Genomic DNA, 14,252 nt, shown 5'->3' on the forward strand with positions numbered 1-14,252 from the left:
GTTATAAAATGTTGTTTGTTTCATGTTATGAAATGTTTTCTGTCAAGTACGTCATGTCTGTCAAATTACGTTTATGTCATGTTACGATATGTCAGGACTTCTGTCCTTTCATATTTATGTCACATTTCATCTCGGGTACAGTTTGTGTATCTCGAGAATAGTCATGTCAAGTCAATTCATGTTTATCATGACCCTAAGAGTTAGGATGGGGTAATATTGTAGTGGAACTTATTTATTCAAACTGAAGTGTCTAAATAGGTGTGAAATTCTTTGGGTTGACAAAATGCAGTCAATAGGTTACGAATAGGGCCTAACTAGCTGGTCACGGGAGCGCACCAAACACTAACACCGATGGAGCCATATTTTATTTCACGTGTGTTCATAGCAATTATGGCACAAACAATTCATGAGGTCACAGCAATTGTGACACATGACGATGGGGTCACAGCAATTGTGGCGCATACACCACGTGAGACGCAACAATTGTGACACGTAGAATACGTGAGGCCACAACAATTGTGGAGCACGTGTTAACGCACTCACAGGTGGTCCAGATACCATGTGTTGTGATGCGGTAATCAGCAAGGACACATGTCTCTAGGGGACCCATGTAGCACCCACATGATCACTTTATTAATCAAGCTTATTGAACAAGATTCCAAGTTCATTTATTTCATATTCATGTCACGTTTCAAGTCATGTTATGTTCAATTTCACGTTCATATCAAGTTTCAAGTTCACGTTCTTGCTATATTTCAAGTTCATATTATGTCACGTCTCTATTTCAAGTTCATGTCATGTCAAGTTTCAAGTTCAGTTCACGTTTCAGTTCAAGTTATGTCAGCTCATGCCATGTTATTTCAAGTTAGGTTATTCTGATTATTGACTTTGATTATGCATTCATACCTTTACTGTTATGCATGCATCATTAACCTGCGTGGAAGTTTCCTGTTAACTTGTTGTCATTCCCCTAAATGGTAGGTGATATGTTAGGACTAGAGCAGAGAGCAGACACTAACAGACTAGAGGAGGTTGACTAGACGCCGCAGGCGCGACACGGAGCTTATGGCCTCTATAGTTAGATTTTTTGACAATATTTTGGCATCGTTAGTTGAGTAACGAGAATTACTCAACAAACTAGTCCAATAGTATATTTGGATAATGTAATTATGGAGCTCGGTCTCTCATGTTTTGAGATTATAGTCTTCTGAGACCCCATACTGTAATCATGAATGTTTATTTTGTCAAGTATATATGGATCATGTTTTAAGTAATTGAGATATTATTAGTTTGGTGAATAATGTTGCTCAAAGAAAAAAAAAATTATCCGCTGCAAATATTACATACCGTTAGATGCATGTTAGGAATATTACCTGTTTATTTATCATGAATGGAGGTAGGCAACCTTGTGTTGCATATATCAACGCTTCAGATGTCTGTTCAATCCCAAGAAAAATCTAGGGGCGTCACACAATTGGAACGAATGTAAATCGTTGGAAAAAATCATTTGCAACAAATCCATTCATTGTGGACTTGATTTGCAACAAATGGACATCGTTGCAAATGATGTTTTATAATTCGTTGGAAATGTCTTTTAACTTCATTGTGAACTACATTTGCAACAATATACATTCATTGCAAATGTATTTTTGCAATGAATGAGTTCGTTGCAATTGTCAAAAAGTAACAATTTAGCTTCATTGCAAATGTGGAATATTGCAACTGCTCAATTACAACGAAACAAATGGTTGCAAGTTATAGATTTGCAATGAATTTGATTCGTTGCAATATATTTGAGATGCATAAAAAAAAGTTGTAATTTTTTTTTGCAACAATTTTATTCAATGCAGGATTACATTTGCAACAAATCAAGTTCGTTGCTACTGTTGTTTTTCAATGAATATAAATCGTTGTTAATATATATTTGCAACTGTTTTCCAAATCTCCTCGATGGACTTTAGCAATGAAAATATATATATATGCAACGAAAGATTCTCGTTGTCAAAAGTGCGTATTTGCAACGAAAATAAAAGTCGTCGGAGAATGGCAAATGCCAACGCGGCAATTCTCAAAGTAGGGCAACGAACATTGTTCGTTGCTAAGAGGCATTTGTAATGAAAAAAGGCTTTTTGGAACGAGATATTTTCCTTGCAAAAAGTCTTTTCTGTTGTAGGTACGGTAGCTCGATGGAAAGAATATTTGTTGGAACGAAGCACCCTAGCTTGCTTCTTTCTTGGGCAGAAAAGATGGGGAGGGAAGAAATTCAGAGGTGGTGATGCTATTCTTATTGACATGTTTGGTAATGAAATTATCATTGACCATCTCCTCATAAGCTGCTGACTCATCTTCAAACAGTGAAATGATAAACAATTTTATATCATGGATAGAATAAGGGTGGGTTAGAGAAACGAAAGAAAGCGCCATCACAACCGCCACCTTTTTCCTCTTCACAAAATGTGCAAAAAAGAAAATTTGAAAAAAAAAAATAAAGAATTTTGAGGCAGAGAATACAGATTCTATTTCCTTATCAAACTGAACAGCCTCCCACCATCACTTCTCATCCGAAGTTAAGCAAGCAATACCTACTTTTCCTTGCTTTTGCCTCTTACTTTTCCTTCAAGTACAACTCTAGCTCTCTCTCAAATAAATCCTAGTTGTTGGGATATCAGAGATATTGATGCTGTTGAGTATTCATTCTGCAGATCTAACTTCCCTTGATCTACACGTACTCTTGAAGGTATTCTCATACCATCAAATCCCATTTTCTGCTCATAATCTTCGCCATTTTTGTGTTATTTTTTTATTTCTGGGCTTGAGCGGGACATTTGAACTCGCAACCAATCAGGCCAAGTTGATATTCTGGATTGCCCTCAGCCAATTATTACGTGACACCCTAAAGTATCTTGGAAGTAAGTTTATCCATTCAAATTGTCTATTTCGTGTGATATATCCGTGATTTCAATATTTAACAAAGAATTAGATTCATTCAAGAAAGCAACTATGCCCTTCGGATTGGTTTCAGCGTGGAACAAGCGCCGGAGAAGCAAGTCCCATGACAGCATAGACCCTTGTATGTTCTGCTTCTTTAAGTTACGCATTATAACAATTTGTGCTTTGAAGCTTGTTCTTGTAGCCCTATAATTCATATTTGTCTCCGGAGCTTTTCAGGGATTTATAAACCTCTGGAATTTTGGCAACTTGAAGATCAAACCCCTCAACCCACGAAAAGGCACAATGGATCATCAGTTTTCACGCTAAAAGAAATGGAAGCAGCAACAAACTCATTCAGTGAAGAGAATTTGCTCGGAAAGGGAGGATTCGGACGAGTTTACAGAGGCACTCTGCGGTCAGGAGAGGTGGTAGCAATCAAGAAAATGGAGCTGCCACCATTTAAAAAAGCCGAGGGGGAGCGAGAGTTCAGAGTAGAAGTTGATATGTTGAGCAGACTTGCTCACCCAAATCTGGTTTCCTTGATAGGCTATTGCGCTGATGGGAAGCACAGGTTTCTGGTTTACGAATATATGCAGAATGGAAACCTGCAAGATCATTTAAACGGTTGGTTTCGATTGTCATAGAAACCAAATCTCGTTTCAGAGTTTACTCTTTTTAACTTTTGTTAATTTACGACTGCATATAGGTATTGGGGAAGCAAAAATGGATTGGCCTAAAAGACTCAAAGTAGCCCTTGGAGCAGCTAAAGGACTTGCTTATCTCCATTCTAGTTCTGATGTTGGGATTCCAATTGTTCATCGAGATTTCAAGTCCACCAACGTTCTTCTAAACGCCAACTTTGAAGCAAAGGTAAGTTACCTTTATTGGAAATTTTCCTCAATGATTTGTAATTATCAGGCCATTGGGTTTTTTCTTCTCTCTTTAATGTATATACACTAAAATGTTCAAGACTGACTTCCTAATTTTCATAGATATCCGATTTTGGGCTTGCCAAATTAATGCCAGAGGGACAGGAGACCCATGTAACAGTTAGAGTGCTTGGCACATTCGGCTATTTTGATCCCGAGTATACATCGGTATGCATCCCTGTTACAGGGAACAACTTTTCAATTTAATACATGTTCAATGCTTTCAGAGATGTTTTGCCATCTCTTTCTTTCTACATGCATATGCGGATAAAATTGCAATATACAAAAGCATGGCTTATACTTGTAAATAAATATAGACATGCATTATGGAGAAACCAAAACTCCCCAGAAAATACAAAAGCGTCATCCATTTAAGTTGCAGCAATAGGATTGTGTTCGCGTCTTGCAGATAATTGCAAGAAAGAGGTCATTTTTTCAGTATTAATCTTATATATATGACAAGAGTCTCCAGGGGTTCGCCCCAAGGCCCCCAACTAATCCCCAAGCATATGCAACTTGACATGGACACCCAATTAGCAGTTAACATCAGATCCTAGGTGTCCCCAAGGAAAACAAATAGATAACTCAATAGGTGCAAAGCTACAAATTACAGGGTAGGTCTAAAATATTATTTTGAGTTTTATGTATGCCATGTTGAACTAGCACAAGAAGATTTTCCCTCCCTCGATAAAGGTTGCAGCTGCAACAATATTCTGAGTATCCAAGATGTACGGTAGGAATTGTAAGCAGCTGATATGTTGATTCAGTTCCAATGTGACTTGACAGAATACCATATGGCCTGGATAGTTGCTCTGATTGCCCTGACAGAATACAGTGATTAATGTCTTAAATGTATTTATTATATGGCAACACGGGGTTCCAATTGGACCAATCCACACTCGAAACAAACACATAACATATGAACTCTAGAATATCATCCATATTCCGAACAGTTTTCAACAATACCGAGTATGCAAAACAAAAACAATATGCTGTTGTTCAACAATTTAATATCTCACTTTCTAAATACTTTGCTAGTAGACTTTGTTCTCTTCTCTTCTCTTCCCTTTTCTTTTTTTCTCTAATTCCAGTGGATTTAACAAGTGGACTCTGAGCATTGAAATGTCTCCTTTGACAACAGACAGGGAAACTCACTCTACAAAGTGATGTTTATGCATTTGGAGTGGTTCTTCTTGAGCTTCTGACTGGACGTCGAGCCGTGGACTTAAACCAGGGACCAAACGATCAAAACCTTGTACTACAGGTAAGAAAAATGTCTTACAAGAATCTTTGGAACTAAAAATGACAGAAGGGTAAATGTACACTCCTTTATATTTCAGGTAAGGCACATATTGAATGATCGGAAGAAACTGCATAAGGTGATAGATCCAGAGCTGAGCCGAAGTTCATACACCATGGAGTCTATAGCCATGTTTGCAAACCTGGCATCAAGATGTGTCCGTATTGAGAGTAGTGAGAGACCCTCAATGGCAGAATGTGTAAAAGAAATCCAAGTGATTATTTATTTAAATTCAAAAGGCTTGGGCACGGCTATGCACACTTTAAGAATGGTCTAATAAAGCCCGATGTTTTAAGCAGGGTGTAAGTGCTCTAAGTGAATAAAAAAGAGGAAGAAGATCCTTTATATTCTATTAATGATTCTTAAAACTATATAGCTCGTGATCCTACAACCGCAACATTATAAACATGATATCACTTGATAAGGATTTATAAGAAAGAGAAAACAGATATAATTTTAACAGAAACAACAGCAGCAATGCAATACGATCACATTGAATGTGGCTTCTCGGTTTACAAACAAGAGAACCTGGCAAGTAAATCAACAATACAAAGGTATCATTTCCTACCATGTATAGTTTTCTGCTATCATCACCTTTTGTCCTGAATTTTTTACTCGGTGGCCTTTGCTTCTATAGGCTATACACAGTGGTTCTGTTTTCTGGCCTACTTATGCTTACACGCTATACACTAAGTTCAAGAAAATATAATTAAAAGGTCTAGAAAACTTATATTTTCTAGTTTAAGTTATAACTTATCAAATTTTCTATTTTCTGTTATATGTATTCTTGAAACCCAGAAACAGGAAGAGAATTGCATGAAGTTCCAATTCTTCAGCAGTACTTGATATAGTTCAACCATCCATATTAAGTATCACCTGGAGTTGATAAATCACTTCTACTACTCATGCTCGATGTGGTATTAGTTTCAGAAACTTGGGACAAAATCTTTTATATTAAAACTTCAAGATCACATATAACATAACTGGAAAGATAATCAAGATAGGATTGGCTCATCTTATAACAAAAAAGGGACTACGATCACATGGAGATGCTTAATGCAATCTACATGCAACAAAATGGGAGCCCTACCATACACAACAGAATACAACAAGATGCTTGAGTATCAAGGTTCACCTCAAAGCAACAATTCAACCCAGCTGGTCGATCATTGCAATCGCGTTGACGCATGTCCTGGAAAGTAAGAACCCCAAAAGGCCTATAAGGGAGTTAAGAAAAATGTAACAGGAAAAGATTCATATATCTAATCATTGCAAGTGCAACTTACAGAAAGATCTACCCAAACACAATCGAGATATCAATGGAGAAACACTGAGTGAACCATACAATATTAATTCACATGCATGTAAGCGTGTGTGTAAGATAGAGAGATTAGGGAAAGCAGCACATGACGGTGCAAGATTCTTTTGTAAATAAATAAAACATGACAATAAATGCTTGAAAGATTAGTGAAAGCAGCACATGAAGGTGCAAGATTCATTTGTAAATAAATAAAACATGGCAGTAAATGCTTGTACCTAATAGATATAGTTATGATCCACGTATCCATTCAAGATGCTCGTTCTTCATCAGAATCTGACATATCAGAAGGGCTTCTTCGGGCTTGAAGTTCCTTGCACATCAAGTGCTTACGTCTCTGCAACATCAACAGGATCAAAATACTATCTGTCTTGACGATGCTGTAGCCTGCTTTTGCATACATATTGAATGGAGCTGCATCAATCATTCTGCAGTGTAAGTAGACCTCTTTTGAGGAACCCATCTCCGAAATTAGTTCCTCACTTGCCTTTAGGAGATGCCAGCCAATGCCCCTCCTGAAAGATACAAAATATAACTCATAAACGTGAAATGCTTTGCTAGATATAGAAATGCTATCGCTTTTGAAAGTTTGAAACTGGTACTATAGCCCTGAGAACCTTCAATTCAGATTACAGTTCACAATAAAGAGTCTAAGAGAAGAGAAAAAAAAATAAAGGTGATAATATTTTTTTAAAATAACATTGACTAACATTACCATGTATATTAAGATGCAAGTATAATTTTACAGCCTTTCACGTTAAGATCCATCTCGAAATTTTATATCAGAATTTTCCATGTTTAGGGTAAAAGAAGGAATAAGTTTTTCACAATCATATGCATTCTTTTCTCATCTGAGTCGATCCTAACTTCCGGTGTTTTCCAACTTTTCAGCCTCTTCATACCCAATTTGAATGATGAACTCCAGAAGTTGTAAGGCATTAGTTGTCTGCTAGAGAAATGAAGCATGATTCCTTGAATAGAGAGAATTTGGGTATTTACTCACATTGTAGGCAAATTTGGATACAAATATAGGTCAATGCCTGACTAGAAGCTAGAAAGTTAGGTGGGAGTTCTACTTTTATCTATAAAAGAATGATCAATATGTATACGGGTATCACGATGACGGCATTGTTGTGTCAGCATTTATCTACAATAATAAGAAGGAATAAGAATCCAGGAAAACCTCACATTAGATAATTGCAAAGAATAAACAATCACAATGCCGATGATAAAAGACAGTCATATCTGTCTCCATGTGTAAGTGTGCCCAGTTATCCTCCTTACCAGAAATCTAACTAAACATTAGAAGGAAAAAGAACAAGAAGTACAGATTGAAATCAGGCACATCATCACAAATATAATTGGCCACCCAATGGTAAAGGGTTTCAACGGGAAAAAAAACTACTGTGTTTGATAAGGGTGACCTCAAGCTACTTCACTACTATTTACAAATTATTTACTATTATTTTTTATTTTTATTAGTATTTACAGATTATCTCACATCATTAATAGGCTATCCCAACTCTTGCCCTAATTCCCAAGAATTTCAAAATACCCCTTTTTGAGCATTGGCATTGGATTGATCATTCCAATCTTCAAAATTTGAAGAATATGTAACTTTTTAACTTTTAGCTAATCACTTAACACTTAAAATCTACATTGGATTAGCAATCACATTCTCTATAATAATAAAATATTATTATTTTTTATTATTTATATTTCTTTAACTAATTTTATTTTTTAATTACTTTTTTATTTCATTTTCACAATCCAACAATCTATAATATAATAATCTCATATGTACATATTTGTGCATTGAGAAAAGCTTGGGACCGGATGGGTTTAAAAGAGGTTTTCACACCAGCCAATGGTAGTGTGCCACGTAGGCACTCCATGAAAAAAAATGCTGGAGCCGCATCCACCCGATCCCCCTCTTCAACCTCTAAATCTCTCTCCCTCCCCTGCCTCATTTCATCTGCACGTAAGCCTCATTTCTGAAAAAAACCCTCTTTCTTTCCATCTCCCTCCTGCCCGATCCTACTCCCACCACGACACACACATTTGAAAACATTTGTCTGAAACAATAAACATTCTATCAAACATGTTCCATGCTTCTGACAAAAACTTAGAACAAGTAACGAATGTAGAGAGTTATTTCCCATATGTATCTACATTTCTGAAAAAAGAAAAAAGAAATACATAGACTATGAAGCCCATAAGTAAGAATAACTAGGCATGTCGAATCAAACCTGTTTGATGCCTGTAGACATCGAGCAAACTTATACCAGTTATCTTTACAGCGATCCAATTTATATATATATATATATATATATATATATTCCAGAAAAAATATCTAGCCTCTTATTCCCACATATTACAAAGAATATTACCACCACATCCCATAATTTTCAGATTGACCAATCCAATATATGATCCCCTAAGTCAACTATCTTCGGTATCCCATAGCTACCACTGGGATCCTCACCTTGTGCCCTCGGCTGCCTAGCATTAAAACCTCTACAAAACTGTATGTTCCAGTCACTGACCTGACGGTGAGAGTCACTGAGAATTTTCGTGATGCACCGGGAAGTAGAGTCATTGCTCGAGGGCTGGCTTCAATGGCAATGGCTGGTGCCATTCTGGTTCTGATTACATAGGTTTCTTCCTCGGCTACATTTGTGACTGTGCGAGTAACAGTTTGAGTTCTAACAAGGTGGGCACTGTCCCGCTTTTCCTTTTGTTTTGTTTGTCGTCGTGTCATGGTGAGACCAGGATCGGGCAGGAGGGAGATGGAGAGAAAGAGGGATTTTTCAGAAATGAGGCTTGCATGCAGATGAAATGAGGCAGGGGAGGGAGAGAGATTTGAAGGTTAAAGAGGGGGATCGAGCAGACGCGGCTCCAGCATTTTTTTTCATGGAGTGCCTACGTGGCACACTACTATTGTCTGGTGTGAAAACCTCTTTTAAACCCATCCGGCCCCAAGATTTTCTCTTGTGCATTATCTCATATGTAAATAAAAATCTCATATGTACAATCCATAAAAATCCCATATCTATAATATAATAATCTCAAAATATAACAAAATAACATAAGAGAAAATCACATGATCACAAGCATATAACAAAATAACAGCCCAACAGCCCTACATGTGCCAATAGTTGCTGCCCAAAATAACAGCCCAACAGAACTCGTGTTTTTATAAGATAAAGTTTTATTCAATGAAAAAGCTTATACTATCTTTTTATAAGATAAAGTTTTATTCAATGAAAAAGCATGTTACTCTAGTACACAGGGAATATGCAAGAGAAACACCTAACTAGCAAGAGGACAAAGATCTAGAAAATCCTGAAAGGTTGAAATAGATGAAGGGCTGTGTTGAGAAAGAATGACTTAAAGTCTACCACTGACTTTTCACAATCTTCAAAACTATGCTATTCTCCACTCTCCACAATGATAAGCACTGAGGACTTCCAAACTGCCCTTTCCAACATATGACAGGAGATCTACCACTCAAGAAGGCCTCACCCAATACATAAACTTATATCTATGAAGCAAACAACTCCTTAAAAGAAGTCATAGAACATAATAGTTGGCAGAAAAAAATGCAGAGAGAGAGACATATAAATAATTCTGGGGTGCATACTTAACATCTCTAATATTTTAAGCAAGGCATTGAAACCCTGACTCAGAGGTATAAAAAGTGCAATATCTATGAAATTCTTGAGAAATTTGACGAATTAATGAATTCAGAGCACTACTAAAATCAATATCGACCAATTCCTTTTTTAAAAAATCAAAGCATCTTATTGGCAGAAATGGAGGTATCAAACTAATCCAACTAATAAAAAATCCACATCAAAGTTAGGAGCAACAGTAAAATCATAAAAAGGGACCATCAAGACAAGTCCCTCATTTTGAAATTCAAGAGAAGAAAATTGGAAAAAAAATGAATGTCACCATTAATAGACCCTCGAACTGTACATTGCACTATACAACTTAGTGCAGAGAAATATCAAAATTTCCATCAATACTAAGACATTCTAAATCGCTGATGTTCTCTGAGCATAACGGACCAAAAACATGCACTTTTACAGAAAAACTTGGAGAAATTGACCAAAAGAAGGGAAATTTTGCAATTTCTTCAAAAAATATTTGCATGTACAACACATAAATTTTAATGAAACTGAAAAAGGAGGGATACGCTTATATTCCGGAGAATTACTGAAGCAAAAGAAACCCATTGAGACCAAAAGTCTTTTCCGGAGAAGAATGCTGACAAAATCCATGCATGGTGGTGTTCAAAACGAAAAGAAAATAATACTATGCATGGCGGAAAATCTTTCCTTTGCAAAAACATGAATTAGTAGACAAATGAGAACGTACCCAGAAAGAAACTTAAATAGAATATAATTAAACAGAAAATAAAAACTTTTGAGTTGAAAAACAGGGAGTGGGGATGCTTTAAATGTCAAAAGAGAGAGACCCAGAATAGAAATTCTAAGGGAGGCAACATGAAGACGAGGAATACTACCCCTACCCCTTGATAACTCCACAGAGAACCCAAGTCCTCCATACCACCTCAGGGCATTCTTATTTTCAAGACGAAAAGGGGAAAAATAATAAAAATTGAAAGGCACCGTGAAGGAGTGAAGAAGAAGAGCCACGGGAAGGGTGCCGAAATATAATTAAAAAATACATTTAGACTAGCTACAGTACATTTCATATTTGAAAAGAATGATAGAATTACTGTAGCTCATACTTTAGATAAAATCAGTTTGACTAATTCAATGTGGACCAAATGTGGATGATATTAGCTAAATTTGAAGATGAAAAGGCATTTGGCTAAACCAATGCCAATGCTTTAAATCGACAAATTATCCACTTGCCACCACAAGGACATGTACACCGTCCCTGATGTTTCCAAGGTCATTTTGACAGCAGTGCCCTAAATATAATGGATCCTGCCATTGTTTATTAGTGCTCATTTTAACATGAGCTGTTATTCTAGTTCACAGAAATGAACTCGTTATTTGTATATATTTTTATAGCAGTGAAAAGTTCATTTCTTATTTCAGTTTACGGTAGAAGACTCGAGAAGAGTACACAAAACTATACTACTTTGCTACAGAAAAAGAAGGCAGTCCGCAATCACCCCAAGATACTCCTGTCAACATAGCATGCGAACCCACATTAACTTGTACTAGCCCAACAAATAATTTCTGTCTTCTAAACACGGAATTCAAATATCAAAGAAAACAACAAATTAGGAAAGTGAAACCTAATTGTGAAAATCCAGCAATCGAAACAAAAAAAAAGACCTGCGGAGTGGCTTTTTGACGGTCATATTACAGATATACGGTGAATTCTTGGGAGGAGTAGGCGTGGGAGGAGAAGCATTTGCACCCCTTTTATCAAAGCAAACCTCAACAGTCCCCGCCAACTGCTCTTCTTGTTCTGATATTCCATTTTCTTTTCTTCTGTAAAAACCAATAAGCGTGGCGGTGTGGGGCATTAGAGTTCGTCTCTCAATCAAGTACTGTTTCACTAAAAACCTCAGCAGGGACAGATACCCAGAAGGCCAAAGCATGGACTCCGCAAAGGATTCGGCAAGCAAAGCAACGGTAGTGTCCATCTCTTCCGCCCTCATTACCCGAACCGACAATGACCCAGATTCCAGCTCCCGATAATACTCGAAATCCCCAAGGAGTTTGAGCTTTTCAAGTTCTTCATTACTCAGAAACCGACCTGTTCGAAATGGGTCTTCAGGATAAGAAGAGCTTGTGGCTGTTGAAGGAGTGGAGTGGGAGGAAGAGGACGAAGATTTGGAGGCGTAACATTTGCGAGAAATAAGAAGTGGGTGTTTGAGGGTAGGTGGTAAGGGAGTGAGAAGGAGTGTTGGGTGGGGTTTGAAGTGCGTCTTCAAGGAGAAGTGATGATGTTGTGGATCTATGGAGAAAGAGAGCGAGACTGTCGCAGCCATAGAACGCAGACCCTGGTGATTTTTCAATTTTTTTTTCTCGAGCCGATGAGATAAACTACATCATCATCATCAATTTATTATTATTGATATTAAATTTATTATTAGTCCTTCAACACCTATATTTCAACAAAATATAAATTCACATTTTAGGAGAATTAAATTATTAAAATATTTCTTACCAATTGAAAATTAATTTTAAAAAAAAATTGTCAATCAATGTTATCTTATTGTATTAAAGAATGGCATGCTCATTTCATAATATTATTATATGGTGGATATTATATTTAATAGAATCCATCTATTTCCTTTTTATTTAATTAATCAATATAAATCGTATTTGTAATAAAACATGATATACAATATTCAATGTTCATCATTTTTTCAATCTTTTTTTAATATGTGAAAGTTTTTAAAATATTTTATATTTGTAAAAATCTAAGCTTGACTCGCGCAATTTGCCCAAGTAAGCATTACCCTTCCTCAAATCTGTGATTTTTGTTGCAAATGCTGTATTTGGACATTTCTTTATGGAGTTTTCACACTTCTCGACCAAATTAACTCTATCTTGAATAAAATCAAATTATATATTAACTTTATAATTCTCATTACATACCCCTAATTTTCCTTAATCCTATATTCTTCAAAATCTAGTTTTTTACAACTTTCCTAATACTTAAAATCTCAATATTTCAATCAAACTCAAATTGTTTAAGACCTAATTACACAGATTGTTCAAGACCAAATGATTGTTAAGATCAACATGTAATAAAGGAGAGGGGCGCCCTAGGCAAGCCCCCAATCCTTTCCTTTTGAGCTGTCAGTAACGTCTGGCATTATTTTATCCATTATGTTTGGAGTTAAGCAATAATGAAGATTGGTCAAAAAAACTCCTCTCTCTAAAAAGCTTATATCACTCTGAGAGCCTCCGTCGTAGAGGAGGGTGAGAGCTGTGTGAATATGCTCTCCACCCTCCTCTCCATCTTCATTTCCTTTCCACTACCACTGTGTGAATATGCTTCCATGGTAGTGGTTTTTTTCTCTCATCCCCTCCACCAGTTTGGTTTTCGTTAGATCTATTGCACTCTGGCCACCATCAGTCGACATACGCCCCACCAAGCAACCGTATTGCCCCCGATCTACCAGGACGACATAGAGCTGCGCCAAAAATCTCAACGCTTGACCCTCACGCGCAGCTTGCTTCCGAGCCCCGATGACTCCGTTGGCCACACGTGTCATACTAGCAGATTTCTCACCTCACGATCTTTCAGATATACCCCACCTCACCTCTCAACCATCGGTGCGTGGCCTCCACGCGCTACCACAGAGGCACAGGTAGACAGACGATCTGTCGCAGATTAGTCCAGTCGATGCCAGTCTTTCTACTATGTTATCGTTTTCCCTAACCAATGATCTTGAAAAATAGACTATGGATCTCTCCAAAAAATATCTTAAGACAACAAACTGCAGTACACCTACAGCTTACACCGCCTCCAGGGGTGGCTTACTTGAAAACCATCTTTTAAGATGACGTCCTCTTTGTAGGGCATGGGTGGGGACTAAGAAATTGGTTCTAAAATCCGTTTTATTTTCCTTTTTTCTACCACTTTTGCATTGTGGTTATTGTATTGGGGTATTTGTTGGAGAACCACACCCCCTCCTCATGTATCATCTTTTTCTTTTCTAATGAAATTTGCTTACTTAGAAGAAAAGAAATGAAGACTGGTCTTTAAGGCCAGCTGTTAGTTACTAAATGAGGATTGATTTAAATCAATCTTCATTCCAATATCGGTGGTA

General features: G+C 36.9%; 2 protein-coding genes across 15 annotated transcripts; one reads left to right on the forward strand and one right to left on the reverse strand.

The window, feature by feature from the left end:
• The first annotated feature begins 2,472 nt into the window (after positions 1–2,472).
• On the forward strand, positions 2,473–5,512 carry LOC121254991 (probable serine/threonine-protein kinase PBL28). 3 transcript variants are annotated; one of them, XM_041155274.1, is made up of 7 exons: positions 2,473–2,909; positions 2,981–3,070; positions 3,169–3,555; positions 3,638–3,801; positions 3,924–4,028; positions 5,002–5,124; positions 5,201–5,512. In XM_041155274.1, the coding sequence occupies exons 1-7, from the start codon at positions 2,678–2,680 to the stop codon at positions 5,435–5,437; spliced, it is 1,338 nt and encodes a 445-aa protein (XP_041011208.1). In that variant the 5' UTR covers positions 2,473–2,677; the 3' UTR covers positions 5,438–5,512. The 3 variants fall into 3 exon arrangements, with proteins under 3 accessions (XP_041011208.1, XP_041011210.1, XP_041011209.1); XM_041155275.1 differs by having other exon boundaries at positions 2,477–2,909; positions 3,023–3,070; XM_041155276.1 differs by having other exon boundaries at positions 5,002–5,402.
• On the reverse strand, positions 4,442–12,520 carry LOC121254992. Of its 12 annotated transcripts, none has more exons than XR_005938760.1 (4): positions 11,797–12,520; positions 6,697–6,993; positions 6,296–6,352; positions 4,442–4,681 (listed from the first exon to the last, which is right to left on the reverse strand). XR_005938760.1 is itself a non-coding variant. In XM_041155281.1 (3 exons), the coding sequence occupies exons 1-2, from the start codon at positions 12,456–12,458 to the stop codon at positions 6,729–6,731; spliced, it is 927 nt and encodes a 308-aa protein (XP_041011215.1). In that variant the 5' UTR covers positions 12,459–12,520; the 3' UTR covers positions 4,442–4,681; positions 6,697–6,728. The 12 variants fall into 12 exon arrangements, 4 of the variants coding, with proteins under 4 accessions (XP_041011215.1, XP_041011214.1, XP_041011212.1 ...); XR_005938757.1 differs by having other exon boundaries at positions 4,442–5,302; XR_005938761.1 differs by having other exon boundaries at positions 6,251–6,352.
• Between the last annotated feature and the right edge of the window lie 1,732 nt (positions 12,521–14,252).

This window comes from Juglans microcarpa x Juglans regia, chromosome 3D (assembly GCF_004785595.1).
Source record: "Juglans microcarpa x Juglans regia isolate MS1-56 chromosome 3D, Jm3101_v1.0, whole genome shotgun sequence".
Taxonomy (NCBI): domain Eukaryota; kingdom Viridiplantae; phylum Streptophyta; class Magnoliopsida; order Fagales; family Juglandaceae; genus Juglans; species Juglans microcarpa x Juglans regia.

What these genes read in the sequence shown, in the direction of transcription:
- LOC121254992 (XM_041155281.1), bottom strand. Translation starts at nt 12,458, where the DNA reads ATGGCTGCGACAGTCTCGCTCTCTTTCTCCATAGATCCACAACATCAT. An exon ending in GTCAAAAAGCCACTCCGCAG is followed by an intron (nt 6,994 to 11,796) that starts GTCTTTTTTTTT and finishes TGTATCTTTCAG; the next exon opens with GAGGGGCATTGGCTGGCATC.
- LOC121254991 (XM_041155274.1), top strand. Translation starts at nt 2,678, where the DNA reads ATGCTGTTGAGTATTCATTCTGCAGATCTAACTTCCCTTGATCTACAC. An exon ending in CACCCTAAAGTATCTTGGAA is followed by an intron (nt 2,910 to 2,980) that starts GTAAGTTTATCC and finishes ACAAAGAATTAG; the next exon opens with ATTCATTCAAGAAAGCAACT. An exon ending in CCTGCAAGATCATTTAAACG is followed by an intron (nt 3,556 to 3,637) that starts GTTGGTTTCGAT and finishes GACTGCATATAG; the next exon opens with GTATTGGGGAAGCAAAAATG.